Source organism: Antedon mediterranea, chromosome 1, assembly GCF_964355755.1.
Source record: "Antedon mediterranea chromosome 1, ecAntMedi1.1, whole genome shotgun sequence".
NCBI classification, from domain to species: Eukaryota; Metazoa; Echinodermata; class Crinoidea; order Comatulida; family Antedonidae; genus Antedon; species Antedon mediterranea.
In genome coordinates this window covers 22,859,614-22,886,223 of record NC_092670.1, presented here as the reverse complement: position 1 = coordinate 22,886,223, position 26,610 = coordinate 22,859,614, and the positions used below count along the sequence as shown (strand labels likewise).

The window sequence follows — 26,610 nt, the reverse complement described above, 5'->3', positions numbered from 1 at the left end:
TGAGCATGTTTATTATGCAATAGTAACCATTTATGTCAAAAAATAAAAGGGTCGAAAATCGGTCATTTTTCGCAAATTTCCTTGTACTATAGTACAGGGATATTTTTTCCAAAAAATGGCAAATTTTCGACCTTTTTATTTTTCGATAAAACTGGTTACTATAGCACAATTGACATGCGCAGAACCCATTATTCGTATCTGCGCATTGTTTATTAAAAATGGCCAAAATATCGACTTTTATATATGCACATATATTGCATTATCAACATCTTATAGAGTCATAGTAACCAGTTAAGGGTCGAAATTTGGTCATTTAAAAAAAATTTCAAAAATAAAAATTGGTCATTTTCCCCTGTACAGGGACTTTTTTGAAAAATCGCCAAAATGTCTACTTATTAAAATATGTTGAGGTAAAATGCGCAGAACAAATTATATTTGATTCTGCACATGTTAGTTATGATAAAGTAACCAGTTATGTCATAAAACATATTTACTGTTTATGTGTAATTTTTATTAAATGTTGTCAGGGAAATGAGTAGCTATTTTACAGTAACGGCAAACATTTAGTTTTAATTCTTTTGTATAAAGATTTTTGCAAATAAAAAAACTAGCAATAGTATTTTCATTAAATAGTAAATAAAACGTATTATTTACAACTCCAGAAATAAATATATATTAAGACAAATAATATGGCTTTCAACATTTCCATTAAAACTGCTATTTCGGGAAGCTTGTGACTTACTACATTTATCTGATTTTAAACAAATAATTACAATCTTTAAATTCGATGGCCTGTATGTAGATTGTATTGATATAATTATTAATTGTATATTATTCAGTAGCGTTTTTACTAAGCCTTCATTTAATACTATAATGCACTCAGAAATTTGCTGTATTATCTTATTATAAGCTTTCATTTACAATTTGTAATGTCATGAATATGATTGTATTTTGTAAACTGTACTCATTTCATGTACCAAAAGTGTACTCAGTACAACTGGGCATAATATTCACCCTTGTGGATGTATATATCCTAAGTAAAAAAACAATCTGAATATTTAAAACTTTTTCTATCAAAGTGAACACCACTTTAAAGTGAAATTCGTATTGTTATTATAAAAATATCTTACTTTAGTGTGATTTGTGAATATGGCTAATAGAATTTATATTATATTTACATGCATTTATAAAAGACAATTTAAAATCTGTTTTACAAACATAACTAGTAGTACCGTGTATAATCGAGTATAGTCCCATGGTAGGATTATATTGCATTAACAATATAATTTATCTTGTGTCCGAATTTAGCTTAAATTAGATGTTTAGCCTAAACTTCAGCATTGGATATTATACAGTATATTTATAAAATTAAAAATACTCTTTTTGTAAAATTGATAAGTTTTATATATTAAAATAATACCTGGTTTTTATTTAGTTTGAGTTGCAGATGCTGAATTTAGGTATCATTAATAACCGTATATCCTCGGTCATAATCCCACTTCATTTCTAATCCTACCCCCTACTTTATGTCTGACTTCACAAACAGGCATATCATCGGGTATAGTCCCAGTATTGACCTTAGGTCTGGATTTATGTTTTCCCAAGCCAGGTCAAATGAGTTTTTAAAAGAAATGCTTACAATTATTTTTTCCAGAACCAAGGTTTCCCCAGGTATAGACCCATCCTCAGTTGCTGCTCCACAATTTAGTGTTCTAGGGGGAGGGATTATATCACACGGTATTCAGCAGCTAGAGTTTGAAATCTTTATAGCGACATTTTTGTCAGAACGTGCAATCAGGAATCGCATTTTCACACCTGAACTTCGGATTAACTGCATTGCACTGTAAAAGAAACAACAATAGAATATTACTGTAATATTCTAGCCATTGAAAACTTGTATTATTAATAATAATTGGCTCCAAATACTGTATAACGGTCATTAACAACATTATTTGTATACTATAATATAGCACTATACTTTTGATAGTCAGCTCCAACCAAACTAGTTCCATTCACAGCTAATATTCTATCTCCCATTCGAAGACGACCATCTTCAGCTGCTGGCCCATCTGCTAACAGCGTTCTTACATAGATTCCAGGTGCACGTAACGCAGTAAACTGGAAAAAAAATTAAGTTAAAAATTAACTGCAAGCTAACATTGGTCATTCAAATAATGCGCAGTATTTATGGCATGATATGATACAATGTTTAGAGAAAATATAATAATAAAATTGTATAAACTAACAAAGCCCTACCATGCCATCTATTAGTCCTAGGCCAATTCCTCCAGAGTCTTTTTCAAGATCCACAACAAACACGTCATCAAGATCACTCTCTGTTGAAGTGCAATTCTCTTTTGTTTCAGGTTCTAAAGAAAGAAGAAATATTTATATTGACTACAAAATCATGAAATTGTGTAAATAAAAGCACAACAGAAATATAGAAGATTATAGTTGTTTGAATTGTCAATATGAAGTCTTGAAAGGTTTTCCCATTCATTAAAAATTGGCGTTAAGATATGGGGAGCAGTGGGGAAAAGTTACACAACAAAAATATAACTTTTGAAAATAACAGTAAAGATGCGGAAGCCGACTTTTGAACTTTGACCTAGCATAAAAATGTTACCATACCTAATGAACTTTCTATTGTTGGCTTTTTAGATGATTCTTTGAATGATCCTTGACCATCCAACTTATTGTTATTGGCCAGGTCATTTATGTTCTTTTTCTCCATGCTTGACGTCCAACCTGGAGGAGGCGGAATCACGCTAGATTTTCCTTCCAATAATGGAATTGATTTATCCCAATTTGGTGGTGTCACATCAACTCTGGGGGTGTCCTGTACCGCAGAATCGACACTTTGCTTGGTAGTTGTAGATAGTCCATCCTCACCACTTCTTTTCCCATCATCCTTCACTACATTATCTCTGTTTACAGATAAGCCGTCTTCACTGTCCTTTTGGCCCATTGCATTACGATAACTCAAACGTCTCTTAGTTTCTGCGCTTTCATTCCGGATCTTCTGAACTTGAGTTCTCTTGTCGGACTCTTCCATTCTACGCATTTGTGCAGCTACTAAACTGCCATTTGTTTGTACGTTACCATTTCGCAAATCTTGCTTTTTTCTTGAATGGGAAATGTTTGCTACACTGTCAACTTGAAGTGGTCTATTTTCTGGAAGATAGGAATCACTTTGACGGGACTGTTTAACGGTTGTACTTTCAACCAATTCAGTATTGTTGGTATCTGATTGGTCGCTTTCAACCGAGCGATTCGTCAAGTCATTAGCATCCATTTTCTCTTGGCGTTTCAATAACGATGATTGTCTGTTTCTTATTTTTTCATTTGTTTCTTTCTCTTCCGTCGTTGATGAGGATGGAGCTGCAAGTTCTGGATTACCTGTCAAAAGATAAATATTTTTTATTAGTGATTTTTTTCTTGCATATGTGCATTTGTTTGAACCATGTTTCAAGCTGATCATGGAGGACCCCGACAATACAATCAGTACAAAAATACTTATCATAAAAATTCAATTATATAAAAAACTACAATAAATATAAAAATTTCCAGATTCCATAGAATTCAATAACTCAAATACAGTATATGGTAAAAATTGATTTAACGTCCTGCCCATGACAACCAATGAGATTAAAGAAAATTGTCTGATCAGGTCTTCTACTTTAGGTTTGTTCTCACACCTGGCACAATTCCTATTCATAGTGGGCAATAACATTCCCCATGGTTATAATAACACTGAATATACCCAGTACCTGTTTCTATGGTGATGGAGGGGAAAGCACTACTTAAAGCTTGCAGTTGACTGTAGAATGCTGTGTTTGTTACTTGTTTTCTCAACTCAAGAACATACCCACTAGAGGGCAGTACCAATGGAGGATGATTATTGAAACCTTCAAGAATTTCATCTGAAATTATAAAATAAAAACACTAATTATGTACGATTCTGCAAGCTCATTAAGTGAATATTGTGCACATAATATATTTTATAAATTGCGTGTTCATATTTTCTATAAGTAAATTACATCCATATTCTATAAATGCACTAGACAATTTATTTTTAAGGAGACATGAAAGTGTTCAATGACAAATTACCAGCGTTCTACTACATCAGAAAGAATGGACAAGGTGGCAGATGTCACAGGCATTTCCTACAGAACATTGTAGCCCTTGGCAGCAATTTTCTGTTTGTTGCATTCAACAAGCGACATTCTCTTCCTCTTGTCACTGATTATACAATGTGTCTCAAAATTATTCAATCACATGATATTTTATTATCATCATATTCATGTGAAATATCTTAGTCTGTCCAGGGAGTTGTAAAATATTTTACAACTCCCTGGTCTGTCCATCGCAATTCAACATTTCAATGGAGTGGAGTTGTGGCCTGGTGGTTATTTTATTTTTTTTTATTTCGTTTTCTTTCAGTAGGGTAGCCCTCTCAGTAATAAAATAAAACTGCTCTTCCGAGTGGCCCTACGGCATATTTAAACATAATTTTAAAACAACTTAAACTAAACTTAAACTAAAACTAAACTTCAAAGCATGTTCTCATTATTAATTATAACTTTTATACCATTTTTAATTATTTTAACTGCAACCACCCTAGATCACCGGTAACAATTCACTTAAATGAATCTTAACAAGTGATTTAAAACGGTTATGATGCTTGGCTACCGCTCCAAGGGTCCTGGGTTGAAGTCCTGTCAGGATTTTTTCTAAAGACAAAATTACAACTCCACTCCCAAAGAATTGTAATAAGACTTTGTTTATTGTTTATGAAGAGCATCTTGTGTATATGTTTGTCTTGTGAACCTCCGAGGGTTCCTAATGATCAGCAATTGCTGGATGGATCACCCTCATTAAATATGGTTAAAAAAAAGATAGTTTATTTTTTTATCCCTCTTGCAACCATGTACGTTCTCTAATTTTAGTCTTTATTCTCATTCTCACAGATTTCCTCATCTTTATCGTTTCAAATTAATTAATTAAATTTCAGTATATCACCGGGCGGTTTCGAATTAATGTTCATTGCCTAATGTGCTTATATATTGTATTGATATATATTACTGTTAAGTCTTATGTTTTCTGTATAGTGTGTGTAATTTAGCATCCTTGTTGTGGTCATGAAAATAAAGTTTTATCTTATCTTAGTCTAAACATATGATATCACATATTTTTATAAACTAAATATTTACGGCAGAAGACCCAGGATTTTTTTCAACGGAGGAGCGCAAACATATAATATTAATAGACATCAAAAAGTAGTTCATAATTCAATTTACCTATGGTACTTTATTATAGGTTATATTACTATGGAGAAATATATTTTATTGAACACAAATACAGCAATTGTAACATCACTGTATTGCCTTGAGCACATCTTCTGGATACAGTACGTGTTCTTTATACATTCTACTGCCATATAATAGTGTCATTTCCTTCAATATCACTCATAGTTCCAACGATTTGTTAGAAATGTACATAGTAACAACACTTCTATTCATTAACAAAAATTAATTGGGCTTGAAAAAAATGTAATATATGTACACAACGATTCATCATCATTTTAATGTTGATTTGTAATGGATAAAGTTTAATTAACTGAGGTATTACCATAATCAAAGGTCACTCAAACAATTCACAAATTATAGATTTCTTTGCATAATCAACGCAATGGTAAAATTACATTTTTGAACTGGCCTGGTTTCAGTACATGAATATAAACCGGCGTATGTGTGTGTGAGTAAAAATATCCGGCGCTCTAACAATAAGAAGAAATAATCCTTTGTTTACATTTGTAGTTTATTATTAAAACAGAAATTAACGAATGAAAAGCTTCTTATTATAGGCAGGTGTTGCAGAGAACACAAAAGATTTGTATGACGGACACAAAATCACTGGGAAAACAACATTTCATATGGAAACAAAAGTTGATAATGTATAGTAGCGCTTACGATATGTAGGCCTAACCTAATAGACAGGTGATAACCAAAGTCTAAATATTAGAAACAGGTTTTTGGATGTCAATAAAATAACTTTAAATTAAGAGAAAATAATTAGGTTATAATAGCATTTGGCTGAGCCTCAACAGAATAGAAATTGGAATGAAAAATTGTTTGTGACAAAAAATATGTTATATTGACAGCTGAATGAATAGTAGAAACTAGTTTGGTAATGACATTAAATTAAGTCAATAAATAACGTTAAATTATTTAGGCTATAACAACATCTATCATGCAAGATATCGTTAAAATCTGAATAATTCAGGCTTATATGGCGTCTTGCGGTAAAACCTCAGTAACTTTGATTAGAGCCAGTTTGGCTTCTACTTAAACAATTTAATGAACTTTATTAAATCATTTAGCAGCAGGATGATGTTAATTTAGCAGCTATAAATGTTTGCATGTCCAAATACTGTTAGCAAGTGAATTAAAATTGAGTGTTCTATTTTCGCAGTTGTAAATGTTTGCAATGGCAATAATCAATGTCCAATTATTTACGCTATAACAACCAGGGGCGCATCCAGGAGAGCTGTCTTCAAATTTAATAATTAATAGATATCAGAAGTTCCTATTTTCATTTCTGCCATAATAAAAGAGTTTCTTTAAAGTCTCTTTTTAAAATGAAATCACACTGACTATCTAAGAAACATTTATTTTGCCAATATTAACTGTTTTTCCTTGAAATACATATATATTAGGCTTTAGTGTATACAATTCTTAACTTATAAATTGTAAATTATCATTTATCAAGCTCTGTTTACACTATCAAACTTTATATCATAATATATCATCATGACAACTGTTTTATTATTATAGTAAGGTAAAGATGAGTCCCGTGTTCTCTGAACGTAGGGAAATGAGCTGTTAGGAGCTCATTGTACTAAGCCTCGGCATTATGTGGTAGGGTGGCCAGTTCCTTTCCACGCCGCCTTTTTTCTCCCTAGTATTTTCAACCAGGTACTCATTTTACAGCTGAGTGAACTGGGAGTTGTCGGGCATTGAACCCGGGTCTATCTGTACGACAGTCAAGTGTCCTAACCACTCGGCTATCCAACTCTATCTATATTAAATTTCCTTGAATTGGAGTGATTTTGTGCAACATGTTGTCTTCTACTTAATTAAGTCAATGAACCCAATTAAAATGATGTTAATTTAGAAGCAATAAATGTTTGCCTGCCAAATTATTATTAGAAATTTAATTAAAATTGACTTGTTTACCAACTGATGATGTTTATTTTCACAGTTATAAAGGGCTACAACGTCAGACCTTCAATTTTCAAAATTAATTTACAATGATTAACAATCAACGGAGTTTGTGATTTAGTCATGCAACAAGTAGTAACATATGTTTGAGTCCTAATAATATTTAGTATCTTTTCATGCTCAGTTGAAAAAAGTATGGGGTAAAGTTTAAAAATTTTGATGGTAGAAAAGAACAAAAGCTCTTGTCAACACTATCAAACACTGTGATGTGCCCATATACAGTATGGATATGATGATGTCATATCACTACCCATGGAGTTTACTCTATGCACTACCATATTTTTGGTATATCACTACTAGTTTGATAGTGTACAGTATACAGAGCTTAACATTTGTGGAGCTACAAATTGTGTTAAAAAATAAAAGATCACATTTTAACCTCAACTTGCCAAATGCTACTCCACAACCTACTGCAGTATAGAACTGTGAGCTGAATACAATAACTATTAATATAATATATCATTATTTAAGGAGTATACTAATACTGTACCTGTTTTAAGAGCATCTTCAACCTGTTCTGGTGGAGGGTACCAACCCTTAGGGCTGGTCTTACTTGAACCAAGTTGATATTCACTCAGGATATGTTGCATCTGGGCTGTGTTCAAACGAGGGAAGTCACGTCGTAAAGAACTCCACGTTGCCTAACAAAATATAATATATATTAAGTGTGTACAGTAAGTTCTCCACATAGAAATTGTAACTAAATAATTAAATAAAAAAAAGATGTGCAATAACCACATTATTATTATCATTTATTAAGCTCTGTCTACACTATCAAACTAGTTTGACAAAAAAAGTGTGATGTGCCCATATATGGACGTGATGATGTCATATTACTACCATATTTGGGCACATCACACTTTTTTTGTCAAACTAGTTTGATAGTGTAGACAGAGCTTAACAGTAGAACCACTCTTTTAGGACAGCTCTATTCAGAAGATAGTACCACCACCATTAATGGGACACTTTACCATGAATTGAACAAGAGGAAATATACAGTATTATTTAAACACTACAGTCAACGCTTATTGTGGGGACACTTTATTAGGTTCCAAACTTGTCCCTCTAATAAGAGTTTTACTGTATATTGATTACAAACAACTATTTATATGCTATTGATGGAACCTGTCTAAACAGGTTTATCAATGGTTTACTGCATTAGTTGTAGCTTAGGGGTTGCCAAAAGATCAAGGTTTACCTGCATTAGTTGTAGCTTAGGGGTTGCCAGAAGATCAAGGTTTACCTGCATTAGGTGTAGCTTAGGGATTGCCAGAAGATCAAGGTTTACCTGCATTAGTTGTAGCTTAGGGGTTGCCAGAAGATCAAGGTTTACCTGCATTAGTTGTAGCTTATGGGATTGCCAGAAGATCAAGGTTTACCTGCATTAGTTGTAGCTTAGGGATTGCCAGAAGATCAAGGTTTACCTGCATTAGGTGTAGCTTAGGGGTTGCCAGAAGATCAAGGGTTACCTGCATTAGTTGTAGCTTAGGGGTTGCCAGAAGATCAAGGTTTACCTGCATTAGGTGTAGCTTAGGGATTGCCAGAAAATCAAGGTTTACCTGCATTAGGTGTAGCTTAGGGATTGCCAGAAGATCAAGGTTTACCTGCATTAGTTGTAGCTTAGGGGTTGGCAGAAGATCAAGGTTTACCTGCATTAGTTGTAGCTTAGGGGTTGGCAGAAGATCAAGGTTTACCTGCATTAGGTGTAGCTTAGGGGTTGGCAGAAGATCAAGGTTTACCTGCATTAGTTGTAGCTTAGGGGTTGCCAGAAGATCAAGGTTTACCTGCATTAGGTGTAGCTTAGGGGTTGCCAGAAGATCAAGATTTACCTGCATTAGTTGTAGCTTAGGGGTTGCCAGAAGATCAAGGTTTACCTGCATTAGGTGTAGCTTATGGATTGCCAGAAGATCAAGGTTTACCTGCATTAGTTGTAGCTTAGGGGTTGCCAGAAGATCAAGGTTTACCTGCATTAGTTGTAGCTTAGGGGTTGCCAGAAGATCAAGGTTTACCTGCAATAGGTGTAGCTTAGGGGTTGCCAGAAGATCAAGGTTTACCTACATTAGTTGTAGCATATGGAGGAAAAAATAAATTTATTTTTTCCTCCATGGTTGTAGCTTAGGGGTTGCTAGAAGATCAAGGTTTACCTGCATTAGTTGTAGCTTAGGAGTTGCCAGAAGATCAGCAGTAGTTGATATTAGGCCAAGAAAGTGTGCAATGTCCTGCATACCATGGTCTTGTATCCAGCCTTCAATGTGATCCAAGTTACCACGCATCTGAACGCCTTTTGACCACTTGAAGCTCTTACGGCTAGGCCCTGGAAAATGATTATAAATTGATTTAGTTAAAATCAAGACTATGCTAAAATTGCATCCAAGTTAGTTAAATTTATATTGATCATACATTCCAATAATCATCGAATCCCCTATGTTTCATAATTTTTGGGATTTTATTTGTGTTACACAAGCTTGTTGAAAATAAGCACTTTTTTATCAGTGGGGAGATAGTCCAAATTACACAGTAAAATCTCTATTCTTTTGTACACAAATTGTGTAAATATAACTACCTAACTACTGAAAAAAAGTGGTTTTTATGGCAGAATATTGCCAAATTTCAGAAGGAAAGCGTAGTTGTGGGCTATATGATTACTACAACTGGCCAGTTTAATACCAGGGCAATACACGAGCGCACAGTAAGAACACAAAATTGTATTCACATTATTCAAACCTATTACAAGTTTCATTTTGCAGGGTATTAGACTACTGTACATGTAATATTGTTTCTTTGGCAAAACAAAATGTTATAACAAACCTCGTTCCATCAACATGTTAAACAGCGAAGCATTCGTGAAGAACAGCAAGTACGCAAACAACTGCTTCAGTATGTTATTGTTTACGTTTAAGCTGTTGAAAAGGTCAAAGGTTGCCTGAAAGATGCCAAGTATACTGTTGATACCAAGGGCTTTCTCCTCTTTCTTGTTTTCATCATCCCCGCTGTCATCATTAAGAAACGGACTGGAGTCCAGTATTAATGGTAAACTGATGTACAGTGTCTAAGATAGATACAACAATTTAATAGAAAACTTATAAACCAATAGAATAACATATTTTAGAAATATGAAAAAGCAATTTTAAAATTAAAGTGGTTGTAGCTTAAATTAAAGAACCCCTAGTGGACACTTTTGGTATTCAACAAAGTGTCCCGTTAATAGGGGATATCCTCTGAATGGGTATTGATTTTACAGAAAAATTGTCCCCTTTATAGAGGTGTCCCAAAGGAAGGGTTTTACTCTAGGCCTATATACTTTACACTTTAACATTATTCAACAAAATGTCCCATTATGGGGGTGTCTCTTGCACAAGAATATCTTCTGAATTGGTTGAGTTCTTTACGTTTGAAAAAAAATTGCCCCTTTTTTAGAGGTGTCCCAAAGGAAGGGTTTTAATCAAGGCCTATATACTTTAAGACTGCACTAAACTATTTAAACTAAACCTTTCACAACCATGCCAGCAAGGCTGCAAAATTGGAATTTCGAAACTTTTTTCTTTAGAATTTGCTTTCTACATGTTTCAATCAAAATAAACAGTTATTTCCTTCAATTGCAGAAAAGATAAAAACATAATCAATAACAACAATGAAACGTAATAATAAGGTTTAAAAAAAGAACAAATGACAAGAAAATGTAACGTACAAATCATTACTGTCAACCGAGAATCATTAAAAGAATGTCAATATTTCTATTTCGATATATTTCTGGATTATAAAAATTAAAAGCAAAAGAAGGTGGCAACCTCCAAAAGGCTAGCCTGAGAGTCGGAGGAGCCAAATATTAACTAAGATTTGAACCACTTTTCTATGCCTACTATAAATTAATACCAACTTTCAGCACTGGGTAGAATAAATATTTCTACTGCTTCTAGGAAACTTTGCCTATTATTATAAGGGCAAACATTAGTATAGAAAGGTGAGGCTTTACATTAAGTTCTTGCTATCCATTGATTTTATTAAGACATTTATGTGCTTTAAATAGTCCATGTTGTTATGCCATGCACTATTTTATTGGGTTATTGGGGTAAGAGTTATCCAATGGTGTGTTCAGCAAAAGTCTTACATGATAATTATAAAGTTTTACTGGCATCATTGCTCACATGAAACATTCAGCTAGTGAGTCAGGTCAGGATTTGAACCGAGTACACTATGATGAGCAGCCAAAGTTATAGATTAATAAATTAGATTTTTTTCAATCATTAACCCTATTAGTAATAAATATGAAGCAGTGTCAAGTTATTTTGTCTTTAACTTTTTTTTTAGACTACAGATCTGGAGGTTGTAGGTTTGAATCCTATAAAGTGTCCTTATATGTCATTGTATCTCAAAATGTACAACCATACATGTTATCAAATGTTTATATTTAGTATTTATAAGATAGTATTTTTGTAGTAATAATTTAACGACCAAAATGATAACTTCTGCATTAGTTTTGTGTATATTATCGTTGAAATTGTAATGGATTACGATAAATGAAATGAAATCCTCTTTACCTTTGTTAGATAGTAAACAGTCTGTTGGAATGTATACATTACTATCTCTTCAAGAACGGACAGCACTTCTTCATCAACATTACAGATAGAATCTGATGACGACAGAGGCGAGGCTTCTTCATTGATAACAATGTACTCATGAATGTGTTTCTGTAGATGGTTTAACAGCTCCAAAGAGTTTGACATCCAAATGATAATAGGTTGAAGTTCAGGCATTAGTGCTGATAATATTTCGCTTACATCTCCCGGCCTGAAAAAGGTTTTTTTTAACTCAAATTACTCCATTGTACGGATTATTTTGTTATTTTTTAGGCGAAAGCTTTAAATAATTTAATACTTACTTCTCCGATTGTGAACTTGCTAACGTCTTTGTTTTTAACTGAAATGAATGCAATTGATTTGTTTTTAATTGATAGCAATTTGATATTCCTAAAGTTAACACTGAAAATATTAATCTTTCATTTCACGGTAGTAAACTTTCAGATCTCAATTCCTTTAAAATAAGTTTACTAACTTAAAATGATCTGTGTAATTGTATATGCAGTAGAACTCCTCTATTCTGGGGACATCTATAATCAGGTGACACCCCCATTAAGGGAACACTTTTCTGTGATACAATTAAGTGGTTGTAGCTTAAAATTAACCACATTTCAAGGTACATTGGGTCCTGAAGATATCCCCTTCATAGGGGTTCTTCTGTATTGTTAAATATTATCCTCATTGAGTTCAATGCACAAATGGTTATAAAAATAAAAAATAAAGAATAGGCCTACAGAGCAGGTGAAGATAAAACTCGCATAACCTCAAGATAAACAAATCGTTATCAAATAGTCAATGCACAAAAGAGAAATCAGTTATTAGGCTTCTGTTAATGACCCAATTATGCACGCTGATGACCAGACGTTTAGTTGTTAGGGAAGCAGATTTCAAATAATTTTAAAGGTTAATTAAACAGGGCTCCTTTAGTAGTGGTTAAGTATCTACATTTAAAATAAATGTCAATAAACTTTGTAAATCAGCTGAATCAACTATTAAGAAGTCAACACTTATTCATAAACTCTGTGGGGTAGAAAAATGGGGTAGAAAAATTACGTAGACTGTGTAGTGTTTACGTAGTCATGTAAATACTTGTGTCTGCGCGTTGCATACCGAGATGATTTGCATATTGGTCTGCAGGTTGTTGGGCCTATATATATGGAAACGGGGGTGTACAACGACACAAAGAACAATGGTTATATTTAGATGCGGAGACATGGTACTTAAACATGAGCATATATGAATGTGAAGGCTTACACAACATCAACTACTATTGGCTACTGTTTTCTTTATTTTGTATATCACAGACTTTAGTTACGAAAATTTCCAATGAAAACAAATTAAAAATGTGTACTGTATATTAATGTACGTGCTCAATATTTCCTGTTTTTCTCTTTAAATTTAAAATGTCACGCAATTGAAACTGAAAACATATTGAATGTGCTAGTTTTTATATTATGAAAGCATATTAATAAGATATCCATTCTGAAAACATATTTCAAATTAATATTCTACTTCCTTTAGAATAATATATAACAACTAGATTTAATTCATCACTATGACAAATTATAGGTTATATGCATTAATTTAAACAAATTTAAATGATTTTTAAAAGATATATTGATTGATTAATTTTCTCAGAATCTTTAATTATTTATAATAGGTGAAAGGATCTTGCTAACGCAAATACAATAACCGGTATCACAATACGATTAAAGATTCCTCTGCGTATAATGTCATAAACCACATTTGTTACATAATAATAAAGACATAAGTTACTTTTTATCTAGATTTCATTAAAAATCATGTGTATAATCTATACACTAAGAAATAAAATTGAACAAACAATACGAATAATAAAAAAATCTTATTTTGTTTCATTTCCCAAGGTGAGACTCGATCTTGGTACCTTGAATGCCATAGACACGAGCACAGACCAACGAGCCATACACAACTGACTAACTAAAAGTTATGGAAAGATTCCTCTGTGTATTTACTATGGTGCAGATAGATTATTACATACCGCAATGTAATGAATTAAAATTTTTTACTATGACGACATCTTTAAAAATTGAAAAAAATGATGCACTGTCAAACTATATACTTTTAACTTTAATAACATTTTAAGGAAGGAAGTTAATGTTAAGTTTGTTATTTTGGCCTAAGAAAATGTCATAATTTGTTTGATTGTTGGAATTAATTTTTTTAAATTTAAAATGCAATTAATGATGACTTAATCAACTTTTGTTCTCTTAATTTGATAATAAATCATACATATGATACATACACTTCAAGAAAATGAAATAAAAAATAGGTGTTCCCCAGAATTCTGACGATCTATATTAATTTTAAAATTTAGCATATTTTCACCATTTTGTTAACTTACACGTGCGTAGATTCTCAAAAAATTTCATCTGGTTACACGTGCATAGCCTGTCACTTTTGACATGCTCGTATAACGCAATTTCGCGTTGAAAAATGAATAAAATATGAAATTATTAAAGAAAGGTTGTACAACAGAAATCGGACAAAAAGAGTGCGCATTACGTTTAACATTAAAAAATCTGCGCACTTATAGCAATTTTTTAAACGCTTAAAATTGCCTGAAACGTACTCTAATTTCATCGAAAATAAATTGTGACAATTTTGAAAAAGCGTACGTACGATGTGTTATATGCGCTACGCATGTAAATATATTGCCATATGATGAAATATTACCTGAAATTTATGAGTACAAAATTTTGTTTAATTGTGATTCATGCTTGTGAAGATATGGTTACAAACGTGATTTCGTTAAATCGTAATTTCGAAAACATAACCACATCGATTCCTGGCCATAAGAAATATACTCTGAAAAATTAACTTAGCTAGATGAAACTGATATCAAGATAATTGACGGACAAAATAGTGCTAAGGAAATAATAAATAAATAAATAAATATATAAAGAAATAAATAAATAAATAAAGATTCTGACAGAAAAAATAGCTGATATGCATGATAATGCATAACCTAATTATAAAATATTTGACTTTTGGTATGAAAATTCGCATGCATATGTAGTATAAGACTATTTAAAAGAATAGCCAATTCTCAGAACTTTCTGACATTTTTCAATATCAAATTCTTGAATACATTGTCACATATGTATCACATGTGATGCCGGTATTATAGGTCATAAGTCTAACCTATATGTACTGTATGTTTATAATATTAACAGCTTTGTTATCATTAACAAAAGACATGGAATATTGGTTTTATATACATTGCTAATCAGAAAGGCTCATAGCAATGAATCATTGTTTGGAGAGGTAAAGATGAACTGCTAAGATTTGAAGATTAAAGGCCCACTCACAACGAGATGCGTCAGCAACATTCAATTCACTTGATTGTATTATGTCATATAACATAATAAAAGAATTAGTTATACATACAGTATCACCTAATACACAAACCAGAAATGGGTTGTTCTCATTGTTGTTGTTCATAGAATGTTATATTGTTTAAAAGGGATGTATTCAAGTTTTAGTGCTCTTTTCTAAGAGAAATAGGCTAATGTCAGTTTATCCAAGTAAGCTAGGCACGAAATCAGGGTTTATACACAACAATATATTAAATGTTAAAAACAATTGAAGACACTGCTACTGAATCTAATCTTTCCAACTTACCCACGCCTCATTCTGCATTAGATTAGCAATCTTACACAAGAGAGCCTTTGTGTCATCATGTTCATGATGGTAGGCTGTGTGCTCAATGCACATAGTAAAGACAAAAGCTGGAACCAGAGGGAACTCTCCATCACAAGCCATTGGCAAGACATGCTGCAACAAATCATCTTCAGCCCCCTTTGAATAGATGATCTTCATTCTAGCTGAATCTGCCTCGTATTCATCCGCTAAAGGTTCCAAATCTGGATGTATGTTCCTCACGAAAGCCTCACCTGAAGAAGAATCTAATTTGTGTGCGTTAAGAGACTCATTCAACCATGACATCTCGTTCACGTTTTCGTCGGTAGGATTTTTAAAGATGAACAGATAACTAGAACCAATTCCAACAAGATCGCCAGAATTAAGTTGTGTTTTTTCTTCAACTATGTTTCCATTTACATGGACTATGGCTGATGGGAACGGCTCGAGATAAACGTCAACTTGCGTCTCATCAAAATGTTCAAGTGATAAATTATGCAAGTATTGCGTCATAATTCTGCAATGTTTGATAAAGATATCTGAAGCTGTAAGAAGAATATCTGCACGGTTTTGCTGTTGGTGGATTGTCTGGTTTGATAGTCTTTTACCAATTATTGTAACTGGTAAATTAAGAGGATAGCACAATAGATCTCCACTACCTCCAGAACCTTTAATATATATCAAATATGGAAATTCTTGTGGCACTGGTAAATGATACATCTCACTATGTTCGTCACTACTTTCTGTTTCTTCTCTTTCATTTTTAACATTTGTATTTGCATCAGCTTGAGTGCCAAGTCTCCCCCTTTCCCCAAAGTCTACACTGGATGCTTTCGTTCTGTGCATTTGAAATCTTTTGGCGTTTTCATTTAATCCTCTTGTAACGTAATCATGGTCTGTTGCGATACATTTGGAACGGCGGCGAATTTCAAAACGTCTAAAACAACCTTCACATGGTTTCCAAAACCCCTGTAACAAAAGCGGTTTATCGTTATTTTCAATGACTCTTAAGTATTCCATGTGCCAGTCTCCTTCATCAAAGAGAATCTTTTTCTGACCTTTGACCCTTTTGGTATCCAACTTTCCAACAACATCACATAATACATACTCGTTGGAATGATCTTTTGATAAAGAATACCGATCAAGCACCTCTTTTACGATTCCTTCAGCAGTTGATTGTTCAGAAGCTAACACACTTTTATAAGTTGCACCAGAAGAGATCTCATCACCAAAAACTTTAATGATTCCTGGAGTACATTCGTCAAATGACAACTCAACGTCAACGCTGATTTCCAATGTCAATTTCTTTTTGCGTGTTAACTTTCTTTCTAAAACCTCACTTATCGACTTTGGTCTTTGCTTTAATTTGTGTTTCTCTTTCTTTGATTTTGAACGAATCTTAATAGGTTCTGCAAGAGTTTCAGATTTTCTTCTGAACTTAGGACTTTGTGGATTCAACATCAATCCTTTGACGCCATTATGGTACTCATCAACTGGTTTACCATGTTGACCACTACTGCCGCTACTGTTACTGCTTAAGCTTAAGTCATCACCATGATGTTTCTTAAACCATCCTGGTACTCCTTTCCACTTGGACATGTTTGATGGAAGACTTGGGGAGATGGCAGCGTTTAGCTCATCGCTACTAACGCCAAAGAATTTTGATAAATGTTTGTGGTTTGTTGCTGGTGATGTCTCCCCATCATCAAAAGAGTAGGTTGACGGACTCTCTTTTACGTTATCCATTTTCAAGAGAAACCGGACGTCATGCTCAGCATTCACTACAATTTCCAGAGGTCTATCTTCTTTAGATAAAAGGATTTCACCTATAAGAAAAAAAATAATACACATCTAATTATTAATATTTGATTTATTTCTTGTTTATACTTGATGGCCTCTTCAGTACAAGAATGTTCCAAAGACCAAGATCAGCACATCAGGAGGCAATCCTTTACTCTTTTAAAATACAGTAGTTTAAAAAGTTTATTATTAATATATGGAATTGATGGCTTTATATCCTATCCGAGGACGAAACAATGACAATAATCTATCTTGCCTATGATACAAGCAATATGGCACAGACAGGACTCAAATCTATGCCTCTCACAGGCTAGTCTGATATCCCTTACTAATTACACCTTACCATTCTCTATTAAATCTAAAATAGACTGCAGTAAAGAAATACTCAGAAACTGACACACTGTTTCATTCAGTGTAGATTAGATGCACAGACAAGTACATCTTCATAAAAATGTCGATGAATTGATTGAATTGAATTATCACCATTGTTTACACAATACTCCAGAGTAAAATAAAAACTGACAAATGTATCAAATTTAATTAAATTCATACAATTTCATTTCTCCAACTTAGTTTTCAACATCCAATAAAATATTTGTAGTGTTATTTATATCATATTATAACAGGCTGTAAAATTGTTGTTTTCCGAGTTTCCTTTGTACCGTATATAATAACAGATTGGATGGTGGGTTGATTTCTACAATGTGATTTAAAATGCATAAGAATCCCTATTAAAGGGACACCTCCAGAGACCTATCAAAGTGTCTCCTTAATCAGCTGAATAGGGGCTGGCTATATTGACATGTTAATCTTACATCCCTTTACTAGGGAAAGTGTCCTCTCAATACAGTTGTCCCAAATGAAAGGTTTTACTGTATACTTATACAGTAATAACTTTCCAAAGTATAGCGCATAATATTATTGGTATATATATATTGGCCGGGTTAGGCCCCTACAAGAAAGCAGCACTTAACTAAAATTTAACAGTCATATCTTTTTTTAAATAAAAATAATGACTATTTTTATTTTTCTGTAACCTGACGGATTGTTTAATCATTTATGAAATATTTAGCCCCCGCCCACCCTAATCTATAACGCTGCATCTGCACGTGCTTAACTACCTTATTCCTACAAGAGATGCATTCTAATCAAGACTCATTCTGAGGTTTGGGGAGTGGGGAAGGAGGTGGATGGGTGTTAAAATACTACTTATATCTTTTAATGCTGTACTGGCTTATAGGTCTCAAACTATCTGCTTTCTGATCTTACCATAAACTGTACAATAATAACTCCTAGCTACTAAACCTATTTTAATTCATTGTTTCAAACCCTTTTTGGCAGAAGTATTTACTAACTGCGCATTTATTTACATTCAATGTTGCTATGAAACATTGTTAATCATCACTTGAGGGCAAGAGTAGAATAAACCTTACTCAGTCACGTTGAGCTTGATTATTGTTGACCAAAAAGATTGTAGTAATTACTCAAATCAAAAGTGTTACAAGAAACACGATTTTATAACATGATCTCCTGGCAACATTTGTTTGCTTTGCAAAATAACTGTTCATAAGCAATGTACAGTAGACTAACTACAACTTCATTGTGGCTGCCAATATCGTCAACCAATCAAATCAATTTAAATCATTTAATTGCAAGCTTCTATAAATATTCTGTTAAATAAATATTTTATTGATTCAACAATCAAAACACTCGTGTGGACAAGGCTCCGAGACTAGTAGACAAAACGTATACATACAGTAAATACCCCTATTAACAAAACTTTCTTGAGAATAAAAGAAAATATATTTTTTAACACAAACACAAATCCCAAGCTTGGTCTCAATAGGACCAATGACAAGCAGCATATCAAATAATTTATCGCTTGTGATTGGTCAAATCCCTACATTGCGTTACGTCTTTGTGTTGCGTCTCTAGTTGGAACCATCTAAGGTGTCCACTTACAGTAATAGGGGTTCTTTTCATATGAAATAGTCTTACTCTATAGCAAGTTTAAAAGAGCGAGAGGATGACAACGTGGTTTAATTGACTACACCATGGTAGTGCATATGTACAGATACATTAATCACATACAATTTACAAGATTCATCTAACTACACCATCTATTTCAACAGTCAACAAACACAAAAACTTACCAGTCTAATTGAGCAACAATACATCCTTCTTCTTGATAGACAAACACAAAACCAATGCCATAGATAACACTATTGATGTTATTAGGTTATAAAAACAAAGCTATTTAATACTCTTCCTACCGAGATGAGAATGGGTGATGTTCGTTGTACTTTGCAAGGTAACGCTAGCATGACTAAATCTTTCTTTAAGTAGAGGATAACAGTATTGAGAATAGTGAAATGCCAATACCAATCAATGTTAGTGTTTGTACAGTACTTAACATCTAAATAGCACAAACACTCCAATATATTTAAGCTTAATAACAATGCAAGTATTGTCTTTAAATCTTTACAATTGAAAACCTAGCATTCAATTGGAATTGATTTTGATTAGAGTGCCTTCAGCGAGGAGAGGCCAAAGTTATCTGTATGCAATGATAGTTGTATAGACGTTGGAATGCCATGAAATAATGTTGTTGTAGGCCTAAGAAAATCAATGCAATAATATCAAGGGACACAAAAAGCAAAAACTTAGTTTAAATGTATTTATCCCTTGGTTCTCAAGCTTAACTGGAAACTGAGATTTTGATTAGGCCGTCCACGGACCCACGTAAGACAGCAGTGCAGCGCCTACCAGATCAGCACACCAGGAGATGATCTCATACTCTTTTCAAATCGTGCACTATGTAGCCTACATTGAACCAACGGCTTCACATCCTATCCAAAGGATGATGCTGAGAATCTACTAGGAGACCTTAAAATTAACTCTAGACTGGGTTTAGTGAATATAAAAGAACAGGCCAGACGTGGCTAGATATTTAAACAATGTCTACACAAGGAAGAGTGAAATTACATACATATTTTCACTCTTCACTGGTCTACTTAGCCATGTCACAAAGCAACAAGTTGCTCTATGTCGAATCGAGTGGCCGAGCAATTAAGGGCCACTGCAAACCAATTGTAAAATTAGATCTTTGTGCAACTGTGCTGTAGCTAACTACTTAAGTTTATTACCTTTATTCATTTAGTCATAGAAAAGTTCATCAAGAACAACCTCTTTGTGCTCGAAAGTGTAGAAAAATTACGATAGTGATATAGAACAAAGTCTAATAAAAACTATACTTAATGATTTCTTTATTGTTTTTTTTTTTAATTATGTTAATTATCTACAAGCATTTCTATTGTTTTTTAATTATGACACAATACACAAATCTGAAACCAAAACAATACAAGTACATCATAAAATTAAGTTTCAATTTTTATGATAAATTTTGTAAGGAAAAGTTGAATGCTATATAATGGCATGATCTAGAATGCTTCTGTGTACGAGTGAGTTTCCAGACGTTTTTTTGAATGAATAAGAAAGTTACTTACCTCATATATCCATTACAGTTAATAAAAAACCACAATTTAAATCTCATCCTATGAAACGTTCACAGATCTGTCACTAACTAACTGTCTGTTAACAGCATTTAACAGCTAAGCAGCTTAATACTTATTAAACCTGCCCTCAATAAGTACACAAAGGGATAGGTACTTGATGAGCTTACTTCAATACAACGTAACACTATTATAACACAAGTTGCTACAGTTACTTATGTAGGATACAACACCAGAAAATTCTAAATATTAGATCACCAAACATACTTGCCGTCTATTGGTACTTAACCACACATATTTGTCGTCTATTGGTACTTATCAATAAGTTTCTTTGTTGAAACTTTATGCCTCATAGGAGCTTTAGCGCTTTTATTTATCCGCTGCAAAACTGAACGTCCAACCCCCTAGTCAGCTGAACGTCAAAGGTATTATGCTAAATCAATATGCTTGAAAGAATTATGAAAGAAATTAACAACAAAGAATTAGGGAAACTTAGAACTGTAAATGAATATCAGTAGAATTGAATATGAAAACAAACAAAAACATCTGTGTTGCCAAAAAGATATGATATTACATTCCTTTTTACTGATTTTGGTAAAATACTATGAAAATTAAAATTTGTATATAAATCAAATATTTATTTGTTCCATATATAAAAAGTTGTACATGGAAAAATTGTTTTCAGAAATATAGTATAGTAAAAACAAGCAAAAGATTCACAATTACAAATTTGATCAAATTAAAATTTACAAAAATACAATTCATTAAAACACCAACATCAATTCCATATAAAGGTACATTGTATTTAGGTTAAAATTATATTCTGATTTAAATACTGTAAAACTAAAAAATAGTTATATGTATTGGTTGTATATATTATACATAACAACAATTATAATAAATATAACGATACCAACAAATACTAAAAATTTACTGTATAGATTTGTTTAAACAATATTATTGCCATTTCAATTTTATAAATTATAAATAAATTAATTAATAAGTAAGCAAACCTACTATACAGTAGCTGTGCACCCTTCCTTTGGGACATCTATATTCATTTTAAGGGGACTGTCTCACATGAAACTAAAGGTAATATATATTCAGTGGACACCTCTATTGAGGACACACTTTGTTCCCTAATAGTGGTTCTACTGTAAAACACTACTTCATTCTCATTTTTTATGCTGTAATGTTAATGTTCATAAATCTGGTGCACTATCATTTAACAATTTTCAAAGCACTCGTTAGATATTAAACAACTATATATATATATATAAATCAGCACCGCTTTATTTGATACAGTAACATAATACACGGTAGCATTATTGGAACACTGCGGGTAGACTATCTACATAATTTGAGGGAGTATTTCTAATCTTGATCGACGCTTAATTGAGTTCTAATTGAGCTTGAAATTTCAAAAGGAATTGTTTAATGGGACGGAACATACTTTTAATATTTAAAATCAAAATCTGCTTGAAGCAGCTGTAGTTACTGAATGGGTACAAAAGAGGGTGTATAAAGGACGTGAATGGGAACAGACATCACCCAAATATCAAGGTCAAGAATTATTTGTGTTACCGTTAAATAAACAAACATATTGTGTAGTAGAGAATAATACTCTGAAACCTGTGGGGTACTCTGTGAATGCATTGATTTCATCAAGTCATTTTGTTTAACATGATAAATATTAAAACCATAGAGATATTATAAAAAAAAGGATGATGGGGATTGGGATTGGGGATTGGGGATTGCTTTGGAATGTCTTGGAAAGGAGGGAATAGAATTTGGTTGGGATTTTCAGTGGGGTTTTTGCTATAGTGTTACATATATATATATATATGTCTAATTTGTCATCTTTGTATCTATGGATCTAGACATGTACCCCGACTATTAGTAGCCTACGATCCTTATTAATCACAGAATGTGAACCTGTAACCTCTCATTAACAGGGCAAGTACCACACTTAAAGACCACAGAGACAGTTAATGCAAAGCTTTAAAAAACCATTATAACAATAATTTATAAAATTTCTACAGGAAAAAGTGATTAAACATTGTAAAGCACAATCATCAAATGAATTTGCAAAAGGCCACACAGAAAAAAAAACAATTACGAAAGATTAGAAGCGTTTTCAGCGTAGAGTTTCCTCAACGTTTCCGGGGAAATTAAACCTGTTCATTAAATTGTCCATCAATGCCAAAGACACAATGAAGGCAGGTGTTCATTTGTATGCAGGTGGCTTTTTATTGCAATTATACACGACTTTCAATTGAGGGAAGCATGACAATAAATTATGAGTTTTTTTGTTAATTTTTTTTAATTATTTAATTTTCATTTTGCCAAAGAAAGAAAGACATTTTTTTGATTTTGTAAAAGGATTTTATAAACTAAACTAATCTGAAACAAAGAGTTCATAGGTCAAATTATAACCACTCATATTACAATGTAAATGAGAATTATAAAGAAAGTAAAACCTAATTAAAGCAATTACAGTATGATGCAATACAAAGATACTGGTTTCTAAGTTGTATTAAAAAAAAATGTTAATATAATAATTACTTCCTCATCCTAGGAATGTGGATAAAGGACTGAATGATGGAGGAGGGGGATTCCTTTATCCTAGAAGGGCGGTCATTTATCCTACAAGGATACAAGGATACAAGGATACAAGGAAACTTTATTCATCCCAACTTGGGAAATTGTGTTGCTGTCTTATTACAATGCCGTAAAGAAAAGAGAAATGATAGGCATAAAACATAAGTGTGATAATAATAATAACAAAAATAGTGTATTTGTAATAAATTCCCCTATCTTTGAAATCTTTCATAATAGTCTCGTATGCCTCTTGGGAGGAAGGAGAGACGATGGCGTTCAGTGGATCCGCGTGGCGGCCTCAGTCTACCACTACGTTCCATAAGGCAGTCGGCAATGTCCGAGTTAAGGGGAGGACTAACATCATTCCATATCACACTAAACATATTGCGCAACCGTTCATGATAGACCGAGTCCACCACAGGTAATTCATATCCAACCATCCTCCCTGCCCTCCTCACCAACATGTCTATTCTATCCCTATCTCCCCTACCAACATTCCCAACCCACCCCACCAGACAATATCCCCAAACAGAACTAATAACTGACAAATAAAACATACGAAGGATGTGGCTATCGACATTAAATGAGCGTAGTTTACGTAGGCAGTACATGCGTGAATTTAGTTTCTTTATAATGTAATTTATGTGTTCCCCCCAGGTCAGATATTCATCAAAAACCACCCCCAAATACTTAAAACTAGTAGGGGCGGTCCTTTATCCTAGGATACAAGTCCTTTATCCCAGTGGGGGGGGGGGGGATCTTTATCCTTCAGGAGTCATTTATCCTAGAGGGAGTCCTTTATCTCAGGGGATAGGGTGGAGTCACTAGCTCACCCCTCCCAAATCTACATCTTTTCACTCCCTAAAACACATGCACTGTGTTATTTAGTACTACTAGTTATTTATAAAGGTAACAGTACTTATGCTACAGTAGGAACGTACAAACTTACCTAATGCATGGATGTAGTGTGGCATGATAACATGGTAATACATCTAAGATAAATATTAATTACTTTTGATGTTGTTTCCTTGTATCATAACCCATTTTAATACATCTTTATTAACATAATTCCTATGGGGAAAACCACATAACTACTAAACTGTATATTTAGCTAACTGTACCTACAGTGTAACTGTCCATTTGGGACCTTCTAACACTATACAGTAGTTGATTGTCAGCCTATTTAGAAACCTATTCTTATGTACTGACTTAAGTTTCAAGAATCCAACCATTTATTAATTTGTTCTGTTTAAAGCCAATTTTAAAACTTAGTTTTCCATCTGACCGTTGCATGGTAACCATTGACTTATAAAACATTCAGTCAATTGTCACAATACATGTTCATTTCAGGTGTTGTGAACAGTAACTGGTATAGAATTCTAAGTTGACTTTGAGTCAACATCTTACCACTGAGATTGTATTTGCTTAGCAAACAACATTATTCAAGTACTATACAAAAAAAGTGTTTTGTTAAGAATTGGACAGTAGCTAAGGAGTCACTATAAATTAATTATATGCATATTCTGAGGAGTTCAGTTTTTTGTGAAAACACTAAAAAACAAACAGGATCTGGGGGTTTGCCATTGGCCCAGTAGTATTTTGTACACATTTCTTCACCATAAGGGGCTTCGTCCATACCCTTTAATCTGCCACTGACACATATTTTAAAAAGCCGACACTTCTATTCTTCTTTCTCTAATTTATTAAATAACTCACTAAAACAGGGGAAAGTATGCCCTTGAGCACACATTTCCTTTTGGCTATGCCTGGTATGTATACCAAGTAAATTAAATTAAGAAATAGTAAGTCCTTACCTGATTCTTGGATCATATAGAGAACTTGTGGACGTTTGTCGTTTTTTGAGATGTTAAATTTCTGAGTGAGGATCGGTAGTAGTTGTTCGACTGTCACTTGGTTTGTCACTTGTAACACTTTTGTCACTTTGTGTCGTTGATCTTCTAGTGAAACATGGATTGGTCCTTCATATCCTAACCCCTAAAATTAAATTGTTTTGTTGAATAGGCCATTTAAATGTCACATAATAGTTTACCCGATAAAACCGTAATCTAAAGGAAAAATAGTTAACCGAAAGCAGCAAGCCCATTGTCTAGAAGTTAATAGGTTTTTGGTAAAATAGACACAAAATATTTGTATAAGCTATATATACTGTATATATATATATTTTGTCATTTTTTGGAGGGGCAAACAAAGTTTATTTTATTCATTAATAACATGGCCTTACTGTAAAAAAATCTACTGTAATTAAGTTATTTGTGTGTGTAATAAATAAAGCTTATGTTATAAATTTTGATACATACCGTATGTTTTAACGTCTACAGTTTTAAGTTTAACAAGCTTTTATTGTCTCTTATATACAGTAGATTTATGAAAACGTTCTTCTTTTCGTAATTGTATTTCTCTCTTCGGAGAGAGATGCTATTGTTTGTTTATCCAAGTAAGCAAGGTATGTAATAGACTATATAATACTGATATTTTTAAAGCATATGCACAGATGAGCATACAAAATCATAAATTAGAATTGTGTTGATGCACAACATGTTTATTGTATGCAAAATAATCTGATATTTCAATAGGGGTCAATTAACTATTATTGATTTTAGTTTGTGAATCATGATGGTGATTCCCACATTTCTGTTATTGATACCATTATTGATTTAATAAGTGAATTATGCAGTAGGCCAAACTCTACCAAACTTTATATTGTTTTTTTATGCTAGTCTATTTCACACACAAATAATTTGAAAAACTTTAATTTAAGCGCTAACTAACTTACAAATATATATATGGTTTTAAAATGTCATTAAATACTGCCTTACCTTTTGAATTATAGTAAATGTCCCAACGCTATGTCGTTTGTTGTAGATATTTATTTTGTCACTCAAACTCTCAACACTTTCATCTAAGCCAGGCTGAGCACCTGACACAGACTCACTGTCACTACCTTGCTGGTGTAGCGATCTCAGGTGAGAGAGTACCCGTGGGTCCCTCAGAACGTTCATGGTGCCCCGTTTGCTTTCAAACAAACCTTCTAAATTATGAACATCGCCTCCGTTCTCGATAAAATCTTTTACTATTTCTTCACTGCTCATCGTGAATTGTTAAAAAGAATTTCAGATCATTCTGATAGAAAACAAA

General features: G+C 33.0%; 1 protein-coding gene across 1 annotated transcript; it reads right to left on the bottom strand.

Moving 5' to 3' along the window:
* Window positions 1-559: 559 nt before the first annotated feature.
* LOC140043102 (ras-associating and dilute domain-containing protein-like) lies at window positions 560-26,610 on the bottom strand. Its single transcript, XM_072087742.1, has 13 exons — window positions 26,292-26,610; window positions 25,269-25,449; window positions 15,520-17,367; window positions 12,163-12,262; window positions 11,822-12,071; window positions 10,092-10,332; window positions 9,428-9,597; window positions 7,774-7,924; window positions 3,771-3,923; window positions 2,632-3,399; window positions 2,257-2,369; window positions 1,979-2,118; window positions 560-1,841 (listed from the first exon to the last, which is right to left on the bottom strand). The coding sequence occupies exons 1-13, from the start codon at window positions 26,562-26,564 to the stop codon at window positions 1,742-1,744; spliced, it is 4,488 nt and encodes a 1,495-aa protein (XP_071943843.1). The 5' UTR covers window positions 26,565-26,610; the 3' UTR covers window positions 560-1,741.